Below are 15,742 nucleotides of genomic sequence, written 5' to 3'. Positions count from 1 at the left end.
AACTTTTGCGACATTCGGCTCCGAACCGGGTCAATATAGCAAATGGTCGATTCAAACGAGCGCAAATAAGTTTATATGCTTAATATCATGTTTTATGAACATCAAAACAGGTTTCATAACGTATACATTACAGATTATGTAGAAAACGGCAAAATGACTTTCTGTTGACTTTTTAAGTGCGCGTTTCACTCGATATTTGACATGGTTAGAGTGGTGATCAGAGGGAACCCTTTTAGGGGTTTATTACCCACATAAATACCATCTCAAAACTACTTTTGATTCGTCATAAGACTGAACCATTTGTGAGTTATCGCTATAACAACCGTTAGTTACGACGGTTGAGTTTATAAGCTAAAACTATGGAAATGTATGACCAAAATGGTTATGAACGACTTACAGAAGTGGTATCTTGCTTAGAGAGCAGAAGAGAACGCTAGAGAGCTCTTAGAATGATCAGATGAGTGTGTTTTGTGTTGTGTGAATGTTATGAGCATAATGTGGCTATTTATAGTGTTCAAAAGACCTCAAGATCATCACAACTCAGTCTACATTTGATCATGGATCATGGGCAGGTGTCCCTAAGTGATATGGGTGGAGCATAGGGTGCCCATGCCTCATTTATTGGTTGTTGGTCGTTCAAAGGCTCCAAGAGGCAAGTAGTTACAAGTTTTCTGCATCTGGGCGTCCCACGCGGCCCGCATGGGAGTTCCATGCACTTTTAATGCGGGTCGCCTGAGTTTCAAATATCAGGCGCGTAAAAGAGGAGGCTCGCGGCCCGCCTCAACTTAACCCAATCCTTTACGCGGGTCGCGAGAGGTTAAAATTTCAGGATTTTTAAATCTTTTGTCATGATTACGAAATCCTGGTAATTAATAACGAAATCTTTCGTAATGATTTACCTGACCTTTCGGGTTTGAAGGGGTAACTTTGCGGTTTGGCCCTCGGTTAATTACAACTAAGGACCTCGTGTTATTTACCGCGTTGTTAAGTCCCCGATTAGTTTATTAATTATTCAGAAAGCCTTAACTTTCATTATTGACGCTTTTAACCCTTCTCCTACGAATTCGATCGTAACTTTCTCGTTTCATAACGAAACTTCGCGAAATTTATATATTATATTTTAGTGAGTGTATAATACCGTTACAAAGCCTTGGGAACGTCAAAGGGTCACTCAGAGGTATAATTAAACATGTTGACACGGTTAACCCCTGTAGCTTTTTCTTTCGCGTTTCGCTTCTGTACGATCTATGATTTATTCGTTTGAAGGTTCAAGCATTATTTAGGGTTACTATACAGTATATTTACCCTTGTTGACATTTATAACCCTCGAATTTATATACTTTCAAGGTTTGTCAAAATTAGTCCTTTATTTAATATTAATGCCACGTGTTAAACAAATGACACGTGTTAACACATTATTGGACACAAAAATTCGAGGTGTTACAATGGAGCATTCTGGTTATTGTTGGCTTGGTTCACTTGAGCAAGAATGTCTGGGGAGTATAGCAGCCAAATGCTGCGCCATGATATCTGCCATTTCGGCATTAGATAGTGGATTTTCGTGTCGAGGGGGCATTCTAAAAGAGGAAACATGAAGGAAAATGAGTGAGATGATTAGATGAGAAGAATGAGATGAAACAAAAATCGACAAAAGCAAATATGGTGGTCTACCACAAAGCAAACAAATGACACACAATGACTAATCAAAGTGAATGGGTCAAAAATAATGTATTGCGAAGACATGCTCGCCTATAAGTGAACACTCACCCCAAGAGTTCCCAGGTAAGAGTGACTGGTCCGATTATGTGGATTTGTACGAACACTCTAGCCTTAGACAGAAAACCCACGGTACAAGCATTCACTCTTCCAGTTTGCACATGTTCACACTATTTAGAACTCAAAACTTTGACAAGATTTTGAAAACTTGGAAGGCACAAGGCCAAAAGAATCATTCAAAAGCGGATGATAAATTTTCAAAATCATTTTGAAAAAAAAAAATCAAAGGGTTCAAAACCTTGTAATAAATCATTTAAAAACAGAAGATTGATTTTCAAAAATCGTTTCGAAAGTTTGGATTCTTGTTTTGGCAATCACCTAAGGATAGGTGAAGTGCATGTTTTAAGATCTAAACACAAGATAACTTGTGTTGGGGTCCTAGAAAAGTTATAGTCTAGGTCAAAGAATTACTAATAACCTAATTCCCTATAACCATTGGCTCTGATACCAACTCTTCTGTCACACCCCGACCACGTAAAACAACAAAACGTGGCGGAAACGTCGGGGAGTGTTGTAACAGAATTATTGTTTCACAACCATGGTAATTAAAGTTATATTTTATTTATCAAACATGAGAGTTACATTGTCTTAAACGAAAGAAAACAAGACTATATAACATTATTTAAACTAATCTTGCTTCTTTTATGGCACTAAGGCCCGAGTCCACCCTAGTGTATCCTTATGCACCAGCGCCTGAAAACACATGTGAAAATAGGTACGTCAGTATAAAAATGCCTGTGAGAGACATAGGTTTTGTGAAAATAGGATTCATGACTTGAGTTTAAAGAAATGTTTAATAAAAATTGGTCATGAATCTTGTTAAGTGTTTTCTTTTATAAATCATATGAAAATGTTATAAGAAATCAGATTATACAAAAGAAAGGTGTATGGTTAATTAAATAACCAAGTAAAATGAGTTGTATAAAAGAAACTGTTTTGTAAATGTCTTGTGAAAAATATGTTATTGATGTAAAAGGTTATATGTCTAAACTGAAATGATTTAAATAACGCTACGATGTGTAATATCATACAAGCACTTATATATAGGAAGTACCAGCGGCGTATCCACCATGCTTGTATCATATTACACACGCCTCGTTACTTAAATCACTTACCGAACCAAGCCACCAATTAAAATGTTTATGTTTAAATCAATTGTCAAAATGTTTATGTCAAAATGTAAACCATGTAATGTATATTAAATGTCAAAATGTTCATGTGTCAAATGTAAATCATGTAATGTGTATCCAAAATATCATGTATGGCATGTGAAATATATCAACTAAACCATAGGCAAAATGCACAAAAATAAGGTATTGAAGTAAAACTTAGTTTAAATCAAAGTTATGTTTTGTGGAAATGCATGCTATACTGATACAAACATCTATGCGGTATTGTGAAAATGCATACTTTCAAGCCTTGTGACTGTAGCGATAAACCCTTAAACAAATTAAAGGTTTATCTGATTTATGTTTATCGAATTCGGTCATTCCCTCCATCCAAACATACCTAGGATGTCAGGAACGAGAGTTGTCAATTCCTATGGTACCACTACCTACTAACGAACGGCAGGGCTAATTTTAATGAACGTATTTTGGTCCCATTTAAACAAACCAAATGTCATACCAAAATGTAAGCATGTGATGTAAAACAAATGTACTAAGTATGCAACAAATGGACACACATAGCATGTGATGTGAAACAAATGTACTAAGTATGCAACAAATGAACATACATAACATGTTATGAAAAACAATGTACTAAGTATGCGCTAAATGGACATACATAGCATAAAATGTAATGTAAAACGACGTACTAAGTATGCAACAAATGGACATACATAGTAAAAACACAATGAAATCATGTACTATAAGTGTACTAATGAATATAACAAGCAAATGATATGAAAACATGGAAAGCACGAAAGTAACAAGTAGGCACATGTGTTTCACCCCAAAATGTTTGAAAAACAGTAAAAGAGGGGACTATGTACTCACTTGAGATTGCTCAATAGTCTTTAGATAACCACCAAGTAAAGTAATAAAGATCGCGGAATCAAACGGCACCTAATATAGGTAACTATGTTAATAAACGGACCAGAATCGGAGGATCGGATAGAATGAGGTTTCGTATACCAAATGAGTGTACGAACTCATGTAATATGGTTTAACAAAACCTACATTCTAAAACAAAACCTATCCTAAGTGCTTACGACACACTATGACTCGTTTAGTTAGCTTGCACTACTTTAACGCGTCGTTCGCGTAAAACGCGTTCGGACCGCACTAGTCCTATGACAAGTAATATGCCTTAACATGTCTAATATTGTTGCCTAATCAGTTTAGATGTCAAAAAAAATTATGTTACATATGCTTAAAATGAATTTTGGCGTAAAAAGGGAGGATTTTGGAAATTTTCCTAAGGCATATAAACTACCTATCATACAACTAACTAAGCGTCGTGACTATAAGGTATAACCTCGGAAGGTTATTCCCTATACAACTATGGTCACCTAATGTGTTTGGTCGGATCCTAATGATCGACCAAATGGGTCGGGTTCGAAAGTATAAGTGATTGATTAGATCGCTTACCTTACGACCCTATATAAGCACAAATCTAAAAGTGACGAGCTAAACATGTTATAACATGATTAATGAAGTTTGAAAACAGGTTTGGTATCAAAACAAAGGGTCTTGATACCTAAAAGTAGTTTGGTTACAAAATACGCAAGAATACGCATTTTGGCCAAAACTACGACTCGCCACTATGCCTAAATAACGTGGTAATCAGTAGGTATAGTCACTAGGGACTATAACCATCGTGATTACGCCCACGTTATGAAGTTCAAACGAACTTCGTGTTGACCATAAACTGGTCAATGCAGAAAGTCAAACACAGTTTGACTTTCATGCTTAAAAATGCGTAAAAGAATGAAAGAATACTTACAAAAGGTCCAAGAATGGAGGTTTGATTCCAAATATTCTCAGGTATGAAGTGATAATCACATCAACTTAGAGAAATTTCAGAATCAAATGTGAGTTGGGAGTGAAAATGGTGGGGGTTTATATAGAAAACCAAGAACCGTTGAGATCGTTCCTCGAAATCCGAGCTTCAATCTGGACCGTCCAAGTGGGCACAAGGTTTTGGAATACTAGGAGTGCCCCAAAACCATCAAATGGTATTGCAAATGTTACAAAATAGCCCCTAAACTTCAAGTTAAATGCTGAAAATGGACCTGCAGTTGCTGAAATGGAGTTTCTGCCCAGATGAGGCCGTCGCGTCACGCGACGGTAGAGCCATGTGGTGGTGGCGCAGCGCCACCATCTGCCAGTTCCAGAAAGTTTCAAATATTTACAGTTTTGGTCCCTACACATGTTTAAGGCCTATTTTGATGCGTTTAAACCCCGTTAACCCATTTTCAAAGGTCAATAATGAAGTTTAAGTATAGGGAACATGAAATGTGCTAAAAAATATCTCGGATGTTGGTTCGTTTGGTCGTATAATTGCGTTATTCGGTTAATTACGACGAAACACGAACGGACGCGAAAAACGATCTAAATTACGCGACGAATGGATTTTTCTCATGCCAATCACTAAAATAAAATATTCTAATGATTACATAAATTTTTGGATTTCCGGATGTATTCAGAACGTAAGTTATGCGCGAAAATGCAAAAAGTTTATTTTAACACACCGACTTATGTTCAATCGGGTAAGAAAGTGTATGAAAGAAGTGAAAGTCTGAAACGGATTAATTCGACTTATTGTATTAGTAGTAATGTATTTGACGAAATAAATTTTGTTGTTGATGTAGGTAAATCCTCAACTTAATCGGTTCGGCGACTTAGAACGGGTACCCATATGAATCTCGCCTATTTGCGCTTCCGCTACTTTTGTAACAATGTTTATGGTCAAAAAGTATTTTTTTGTTGTAACTGCTTTGTTTAGTAGCTAGACTTTTGAAGTTTGACTTGTTAGATCTTAAAAAAAAAATTTCTAGATGTTGGTAGATATTTAAAAGTAATGCTATGGTTTTGTTAAGTCTTTTGAAAGTGTCATTAATTTACTTGAAATGAAGTTTGCCAAAACAGGGATTTGCTCATGTTACGGACGGGTCATGCCCAATTTTTGTTAAAAATATACGTTATTACTTTATTTTTTGAATGTTAAAATGTGGGCGTTATATGAATGCATCTCATAATCACCTTTAAGAGTTATAGTTACTTTGTTTACCCATTCAAAAGCAAACCGACATACATTAATGTATTGTTGTTAACATATATTAAGCATACATATAACATTATTTCATCAAATGAAAAGATATAATAATAACATGGTCAGATACACTCCGTCATTTAGGTGAGTGAATTAGAAATCTTCAGGATGAGCAATAGCATAAGACTCCATCCCCTTGAAAATATTCTTTATTGTTTCTTTGGAAATGTTCATAGCCTCATCGCTTAGCTTAGCATCACCGATGCACTTAAATATGACTGTACGTTTGTATATAGCTCCTCCATTAGGAGAAGGTGTGAACTTAATATGATGAGTGATTTTCTCTATAATACCCTTAAAGACATCCCCTTCAAAGTACGTGTAGCTGATAAGATGGTTGCTTGTATCAATGGCATCCACCGTGTGTTTTGAAGTTGATCCTGTGAGAGATTTTATTAAAATAATAGTTATGAAAGCCATCAAAGAAGATCGGCCAAGTTCAATAATATCAATAAATAATTACAAATGTGAATAAGGGGAGGTCGATTACCGTCACCATACACAGTGCTGATGATACTTCCAACACCACCATCTCCTTGTATAAGAGTAATGGATTTGAAAGATTGAGGATCGACCTTGGGTGCGATGGTGTCGTAGTTATTATAGAGCTTGAAAAGTTTTTCGGAAGAGAGAGAAGAAGCGACCTCTACCTCCATAGAAACCTCCATTATAGGTATCAACTTTTTTATGAAAGAAGATATGTTGCACAAATGAATGACTCTTGGTGCGATGGAAGATAATGGTATTTATAGGCATGGAGTAGGACTTCTTAGGGGTTTTGAAATGTTAATGCGGTGCCTAAAAAGTCAAGAATACACACACATGGATATATATTTATAGGCACTCCATGGTTGACACACAACACTTTAATTAGGTATTTGTTCTAGGTCCCCTCCCAACATACATTTATATATGTGCATGTATATATGTATAAACCCACTGACACACACATAAAAAAATACTTATATTTCACATCATTCAGGGTTCAAGTTTTAGCCATTTTCATTGTTAAATATGTTAAATATGTTCTTTATTTGTTTACTTATGATTTTTAGGGATAAATTGACTGCAAAATGACAAATTAAGCATTTTCATGTTGGAAATTAAGTTTTTACAAGAAACACACAAAGTACGCCACATGTTTCCCAAGACTCGCCCCCATCGTTGGGCATTTCAAGAAAAGAAAAAGTTGCTACAACTAGACCATGCCATGTCTCCCAAAACACCTCCCCGTGCTTCACCCCTCCTGTAACATCCGCCAAAATGATCTCCCAAAACCCGACCGGTTGTGAAATCTGGATCCCAACTTTTAAACCTCGAAAATTTTTGCGCGAAATAAAGATTGTTTGAAGGATATATCCGGATTCATTTATTGAGTAAATTTATTTATTTACTTTAATTGTTAATTAACTAATTTATTTAATATTGCTATAAAAAATAATAATAATAATAACAATAGAAAAAAAAACATAACGATATTAACTTTTCAACCAAACTTTTACAACTCTCTTTTACCAATATAAACCTTACAAACTAGAGGGGGCTTATTGCTTAACTGCTTAAGCAATTTATACTTGTATACAAGCATCCGACATTTCTTTTGGAGAACAAGAAGTTTGCCGCCCAAACCTGTCGACACGCAAGGTTTGATTGTCATTGATTGATCGAGTTTCCAAACCCGTGACGCACGAACCTGGACGAGTATACGTCCATCATTACACGTCTTTAAATCTTACCTTAACAAATCAAGCATATCACAACTCATAACCTTCATGAAAACGCTAATCACACTGAGAACTTGTGAACTCCATCCCTCCGAAACCATAAAACACCCTATACGGTTTCACTACCCTCTCACAGCTTCTTCACTCGAATGATAATAAAAACTCGCTGGAGAAGAACCCGCAAAACACCGGAGATCGGAGTCGGAGAACTTCGCCGGAGAAATCCGAAGCCACCGGAGAAAACCAAAGCCGCCGGAGCCGCCCGAAGTTCGCAACGGGAACCATTTCAATGTTCGGTATACTTTTTTCTCTGTTGTTAATCTTTCTTTTTGTTTTCATGTATTCTATAATCTTAGAAGAAACATGATCATATGTATGACTGAGTGTGCTTCATGTTCACTTATTGCTTGTATGGTCCTTTTTTTTACGAAGAAGACGAACAGCAATCAGGTTCAAATGAGTTAAAAATACAATTACTTTCAAAACAATGATTGTAGAATAGTGGTGGTGGTAATTAAGTGGGATTTATTAATGGCATATAAGTCTATGTTCCAACTTCTTTTTTTTAGCCTATTCTCTTTCCCACTAAGACCATGTGTAGTGGTTTAGCCAAATAATACCCCCACCATAGGGCGTTTTGCGACACGTGGCAGTCCAGTCAGCATGGGGCATTATTGGGCGTTATTGTAAAAGTGGCGTAGTGGGAATAATGCCCAATAACCCCCCTTCCAATTATTAAACAATTATTTTTTTATTAAGAGGAGGTTTAAAAAAAAAGAAACTACTAGTGGACCACTCCCATTGGCCAGTCAACACGGTTGCATGAAATGTTGAGCGTTGTTTTAAAAACGCTGAAGTAAATTTTTTTTTTCAAAAATAATGCCAAACAACGCCCTATGTAATGGGAGGAGGGGCGTTTTTGAGCGTTTTTTTTTTGAATTTAAGAAAAAAAACCGCCCCACTACTGGTGGTCTAAAAACCAATGGCAACTTCTATTCGCTTATACAAAATTCATATTTTTTTCTTGAAGTAGCTCCATCCTTCAAACCTCCTCTTTAATTGCCTTGTGGAACTTTTAAATCTTCACATGATATACAGCCTTAATATAAAACTCAATACCATATTAAATATGGTTTGTGACATGCGTAGAATTCCCAAGCAACAAACAAATTAATATGTTTTATTTTAATTTTATTTTTCCTTTTTTTAATCCTTAAACCCAAAAGAAAATAACTAACAGTTTCCCTTTTTCTTTAATTCCAATTCACTTTCTTTTATAACTTAACTTTTAACATATAAATAATTGACCATTTATTTCTTTTATAACATTAAATAATGGGAAAATATAATAACTAATTACTTAAAACTGTAAACCATAAATATTAGGAATTGTATTTAACCTACAAATATTAACGAGATCGTTATGTGGTATTTTGAATATCTAGGATAACCATTTCGTTTGTTCGGATTCTCAATCCTTACTCGTGCGTTATGTAACAAGGAATCGCAAACGCAACCACAGTGAGTAAATCTTACAACTCCCACTTTTATTTTATTTATACATTTTTGGGGTGTATCATGTGTTATAATGTTTTTATCACATTTTACAAGTCGAGTTCCGTGCATTTACCATTATGTGGAGTATCTATGTTATGTGTTGTTTGACTGTTATCATGTTGGTGCATTTCATTCATTTTGGACATCACATCATCATAGGCTCGTCGGTTCCCCATTACATATGGGCGGAACTTGACATTGCCACCTATACGAGGCCAGCTCCGTTTGATTGAGTTTAGACCTTGCAGTACACCACAATACCGTGCAACATGCATACATTCATATGAAGCATTATATTAGTTTGTTTATTGTTTCAGGATGTGTTATGTGTTGTTTGGTTGTTTATCACTTGGTGCATTTCATACATTTTGGATATCACATGATCATAGGCTCGTCGGTTCCCCATTATCTATCAGCGGAACTTGACGTTGCCACCCATACGAGGTCATCTCCGTTTGATTGAGCTTAGACCTTGTAACACACCATAATACCGTGCAACATACATTCATTCATTGGCACACCATAATACCGTGCAACATGCGTGCATTTATTGAATCATTTCAGTTGGTTGGTTTGTTTATTGTTTGAGATTGTGTTATGAGTTATGATATATGGCATACAACATATTTACTTACATTGGTTAACGCACGTTTTCACAATAAATTAAACTTAAACATATTATTTTTTTTCCAAAAACAATAAGGTTCACTCGCCAACTTTTACACATGATACAGGTGAACAGGTACGAAGAGAAGATTGGACATAGGATGGGCCTTAGTTAACAAGAAACAGATTAGTGTAGCTTAGTGGTTGTTGATAAATGTCTCTTTTGTAATTGTTTATTTGAATTATTTGTTTCGTGAAACATTTGTTATGAATTAATGATTATTTAAAACATGTAATAGCATGTTATAAGCTCTCAATTCAACCCAATCATGCCCTGATCACCTAGGGTGTGACACCTCCAAAAAAAGACAAAGAAGATTCAACACCTTATTCTTAAGTGTCTTAAACTTGAATTGAAACTGCATTGTTGTCCTAAAGAGATGTATGATTTAGCATTATATATATGGGAGAGTTGTCTAGAGAATGCATATATTACGTGAGGATTATTCTTAAGTGTCTTAAACTTGAATCGAAACTACAAGTCGGCGACGCCCAGCCCTGTTGCAGATGACGCCTTATCGTGTTGTCTATGCGGGTCCGACGTCGGAAACCCTTTTTTCGCGTTCTTTCTCACTTTTCCTTGCTTTTAAAGCCCCGATAAGCTTCCCAAAGGTATCCCAAGCTTACTATAGAGTATTGTGAGGTACATGTAAGAATGGAAACTTAGGAGGGCAAGTAAGAAGATGTGGCATGTATGTTGATATGTTCTCTTTTTGGACATGGCTAAGTTTTTAATAAGTAAAACTTATTGAGACGCTATATATATGTGAAGTGACGTAACTAGTATATGGTAACATGCTTATAAAAAAAAGGAATGGTGCGCCAATTATAGTTGGGTGTTCAAAGGAAATTAAGTGAATGTGTAAGCAGGGGATGTAGTTTATTATGTAAAAGAATCATCCGCATAGATGTTGTGATTAGCATTTGTTTAATAGATTTGTGAGCATGTAAATTATACGTAAGAAATTTGAGTAGTAAGGTATTTATGATCGTAGTAGGACCATTTATTACCTGAAAAAGTTGGACTACATAATGTGTATGCATGTTATTAAACCGTACGTATTCAGGTTTCGAGGACGAAACCCTTTTTAAGGGGAGTGGACTTGTAACACCCCAAAATGCGTAATTGATTATTGTGCCTTTAAATGTATTTGTATGTAATAAAATAACTTTAGTTGACTAACTAAGTTAAGTAAGAATGACTCTTGTGTAGAGGGGATGAAAGTTGTGCTTGAATATGTTACACTCCAAAAAGGTTTATTGAATATAAGTTAAGTTAATTAAAAAATTAACTTAGTTAATGGTAATGTTAGAACTTCTAGTAATGAATTGAAAAACGTTTAAATCAAATAAGTGAACAAATTAGAAGGGCCAAAGGTGTAACTTTTGAAAACTCAAAAGATTAAAAGAGTTAAAAATCAAAGACACACACACACTGTGTGTCTCTAGTCGATCGAACAAAGGCAGTAGCAAAGGGGCAACCCTAATTTCATCACATACATCAAATTCAGTAGAAATTCCAAGGAAAAACAAATGCATGAACTCATATTTTCGAACATCTAACCCTATTTATTGAAGTGTTTTGTCCAATTCTTTGATTTGTTATATTGAAAGAAATGGGTTTCAACCCAATCATGAGATTATGTTATGATAGGTGTTATTGGAAGCTGGAATTGCTATGTAGAATAAGTTTTATGTTTGATTTTAATGATTTGAACATCTTGATTCATAAAGCCATTTTTGTATGAGATCTTAATTAATGTAGGATAATCAAGATAATAGAAGTAGTTATGTAAAACCTTGAAATATTGATGTTTAATCTTGATTATGATGTATTAACACTAGATAAATTGATATGGAGTAAAAGTATCATACAGCTTGATTGATTGTTTATGATTTGCTAGAAGAACTAGTTAAATTATGTCCTAGAACATATGTGTTTAGTGTCCTACTAATGCGAAACCCGCCAAGTGTTCGATGAAATGCTTAAGTGAACATATATGCGAAATTCGGAAAATTGTGATAATGTTGCCATAAAATAAACTATGTAATTAATGAAATGATGTTCGGATGGACTAAATGATTGAATGAACATGTTAATGTAGGCGTGAAGGAAGAAAGTTCATGTGCTAGGAAAACAGAAAACGCACAAGATCGAGGTAAATGTATTTCGAACTCAACTTTGTTTGGTTGTTCAATATTTTGTATAAAAGCTTAGGCAATAATGGTTTAGTATGAATATGAAGTAAGTAGCTTAACCCGTTGTGAACGGGTCATTGGTATGAGTATTAATGAATGGATGAATATTGAAGTCGACTGGTCATAAATGAGTCGAAGGAATGTATAGTGATGCAAAAAGGAAGGAAATAAATTAAATCCGTTATAAATGGGTTGAAAAGTGATGTATGTAATAGTAATGAAATGCACGTATTCGATTCGTTATAAACGAAATGAATGGATGTTTATGTAAGTTTACAATTGGCCATTTCGACGGGTCAATGAATGTCATGATTTATCTCGATTGCGAGATGGTATGTTTTGACCCGTTCCATCGGGTAAGAAAGTGTATGAAAGAAGTGAAAGTATGAAACGGATTAATTCGAATTATTGTATTAGTAGTAATGTATTTGACAAAATAAATTTTGTTGTTGATGTAGGTAAATCCTCAACTTAATCGGTTCGGCGAATTGGAATGAGCACCCATATAAATCTCACCTATATGCGCTTCCGCTACTTTTGTAACAATGTTTATGGTCAAAAAGTATTTTTGTTGTAACTACTTTGTTTAGTAGCTAGACTTTTGAAGTTTGACTTGTTAGATCTTTAAAAAAAATTCTAGATGTTGGTAGATATTTAAAAGTAATGCTATGGTATTGTTAAGTCTTTTGGAAGTGTCATTAGTTTACTTGAAATGAAGTTTGCCAAAACAGGGATTTGCTCATGTTACGGACGGGTCATGCCCAATTTTTGTTAAAAATTATATGTTATTACTTTATTTTTCGAATGTTAAAATGTGGGCGTTATATGAATGCATCTCATAATCACCTTTAAGAGTTATAGTTACTTTGTTTCCCCATTCAAAAGCAAACCGACATACATTAATGTATTGTTGTTAACATATATTAAGCATACATAAAACATTATTTCAGCAAATGAAAAGATACAATAATAACATGGTCAGATACACTCCGTCATTTAGGTGAATGAATTAGAAATCTTCAGGATGAGCAATAGCATAAGACTCCATCCTCTTGAAAATATTCTTTATTGTTACTTTGGAAATGTTCATTGTCACACCCCCAAAACACCACCTAGGGAATATCCCTGTTAGGCGTATGACGTACCGACAACGAGCCACTAATTACCTTGAACCCATACAAGTTTCAAAATAAAATGCTTAATTATTAATGAAAACTACCGTTAACAAGTCTAAATGAAAACCAACATGTTTAGCGGAAGCAACTAAAAGAAATCATAGTTTAACTATTTCAAAACCAACGTGTCATATCAATAATTCCAACACATGTATCCCTCCAGTTCAACCCATGACCACTCCAGCTACTCCAGACAGCAAGTCCCAATCCAAAACATCTAACGACCTGCGAGCATGCAGCAAGTGTATCAGACAACGCTGGTGAGTTCATAGTTTTACGAAAACGTTAGTTACCAAGTGTTTAGTTCAGTTCATTGAATTTAATTCCGAAAGTAATGTTGATAATACCCCGAATACAAGACGGCTTCTGATTATTTTGCCATTTCTCCAATGCTCCTATCAAAGCATTGGTCATGACTAGGTCATTAGTTCAACACCCGTCCTCTTAGGTACGGGGTGAGGTTGCCAAACCTAAGTAGCGCTACCAACTAATACCATGTTACCTCCCCGGTAACCAAACAACACGGAGGGACTTTAAAGGTGATAGGATGAGTATATTATCCAACATTCCCGTTTTTACCCAAAAGACTTATCCCTCCCCGGGATACCACTGACTGTCCCAACCACCGGGACGCATGCTCAAGAGAGATGAACTCACCTTAGACTGCTCGGTATGTTACGCTATATTACCCGTTCCGAGTTGGTCAACCATACCCTACCGTGGTTACCAAAGACAGTCAGTTACACATAGATCATGGATTCTTCTTACACATCATTCGAGTAACGAACAAGTAATTCACATATCACCATATATCACTATACAAGGCATACCAGTTAATCATGCATCTTATCAGTTCATTACCCTCATACAAGTTGTAACAGTTTATCATGAAGTCCATTGCCCATAACACATCGTTTTCCTCTTAACACCTAGCATATGATGTAAATCATTTTATTACATATATCGAGTAGTGCAAGTTCACAATTTATGCGACCGTTAACAAATTCGATGCATCAAACATTCTTGTATGTGACTACCTAACTGGTCTCTTTACATGGTTCGGCCCAACTATTATCTTTGTGTATGTATGCAGCCCAGCTCTAGTGTTCGGCCCCAAATGAGTATATGCATAGCCTAACCATTACAAGTAATTTACTTTGTTGTGCGGCCCAGCCAAAGGCCTGTGATTTATCATATTTGTGTAATTCAAATAACATAAGTGTGCGACCCAACTGTATGTGTAAGAAGGCCTGTAGCCTATTAGTGTTGTATACAGCCCAAATCAGATACAAACAAGATCAATTCACAATTCTTTAGTTATCATCAAACAGTTACTCATTGGAATTATGTAATCAATTCAAGAGCTCCTATTATTCCAATGAATGCACCTTAACATTCAACCGAAAATCATGAGTGGCACATCATAATTCATTGGCAATTTATAGAAATCTACCCTAGTCATTGATTCATAATTTTACCTTATCATTATTCATAATGACATCAGACATATCATCACCAAACCCACAAACTCAACTCATGCCATACAACTGTTATCATTGCACATGTAGCCCACTACCTCTTTAATTATAAATAACAAATAAATATCAATAACTTGGTGAAACCCTATATCATGGAATTATCATCATGCAAGTTTCTTTATCATAAAGTTATCGATCATAGTGCCAAAACATGTTTTCTACTTATTTTGCGACATAAAGGTTTCTGTAATAATTATACAAATCAGTAGTAAATTCACACGTAAACAAGTAGGATTGACCAGATTTAAAACAATTACAATTATACTAACCAAGTAGTCGTTGAGGACGAGTTGAAACGAGACGGGAAGTGCTTCGAAAAGAGAGTCCGATCGGAGATCAGAGGTTTCGTCGGGTTTGCGGAGTTGAGAGAGAACTTTAGGGTTTGCAACATGAAGTGTGGGAGGTAGCGTGTATGATCTATACATACCCACATGCACATGGAATAATAATGTTGGGCTTGATTTGGGTTGCGCAATCTGGGTCGAGACTAAGGGAGTTTCGAGTGCCAAATATCATGTTTGGGCCGGTTAAGTGTTACTCGTGAGTTTAACATAACACCCGACCTGTTTCTATAACAAATCACTAATGAGTTTTAAACCCACTAGTAACGACTACAAAGTTCTAGACAGTGACGACGACCTTTAAAGGCATAAGGAACATGTCGATATAATTAAAAGGATCGTGAAATCAAATAACACTAACCTTGAGAACTCAGGTTGTCACATCATCCCCAACTTGAAAGAAATTTCGTCCCGAAATTTGGTAAGTAAGCACAGAAGAGTAACGCGATAGAAACTCTAATTAAACTATATGTAATACTACACAAATAATA

General features: G+C 35.5%; 1 protein-coding gene across 1 annotated transcript; it reads right to left on the bottom strand.

Annotated features, from left to right (window-relative positions):
* Positions 1-6,012: 6,012 nt before the first annotated feature.
* On the bottom strand, positions 6,013-6,766 carry LOC110892089 (root allergen protein). Its single transcript, XM_022139433.2, has 2 exons — positions 6,542-6,766; positions 6,013-6,431 (listed from the first exon to the last, which is right to left on the bottom strand). Exons 1-2 carry the CDS (start codon positions 6,717-6,719, stop codon positions 6,145-6,147), a joined length of 465 nt encoding a protein of 154 aa, XP_021995125.1. The 5' UTR covers positions 6,720-6,766; the 3' UTR covers positions 6,013-6,144.
* Positions 6,767-15,742: the final 8,976 nt, after the last annotated feature.

Source organism: Helianthus annuus, chromosome 11 (assembly GCF_002127325.2).
Source record: "Helianthus annuus cultivar XRQ/B chromosome 11, HanXRQr2.0-SUNRISE, whole genome shotgun sequence".
NCBI lineage: Eukaryota > Viridiplantae > Streptophyta > Magnoliopsida > Asterales > Asteraceae > Helianthus > Helianthus annuus.
Note: the sequence above shows the minus strand (reverse complement) of the source record. Positions and strands in the feature narration are given on the sequence as shown.

Excerpts from the sequence above, each read along its gene's own strand:
- LOC110892089 (XM_022139433.2), bottom strand. The coding sequence starts at position 6,719 with ATGGAGGTTTCTATGGAGGTAGAGGTCGCTTCTTCTCTCTCTTCCGAA. Across the intron at positions 6,432-6,541 it reads CAGCACTGTGTATGGTGACG|GATCAACTTCAAAACACACG; the intron begins GTAATCGACCTC and ends AATCTCTCACAG.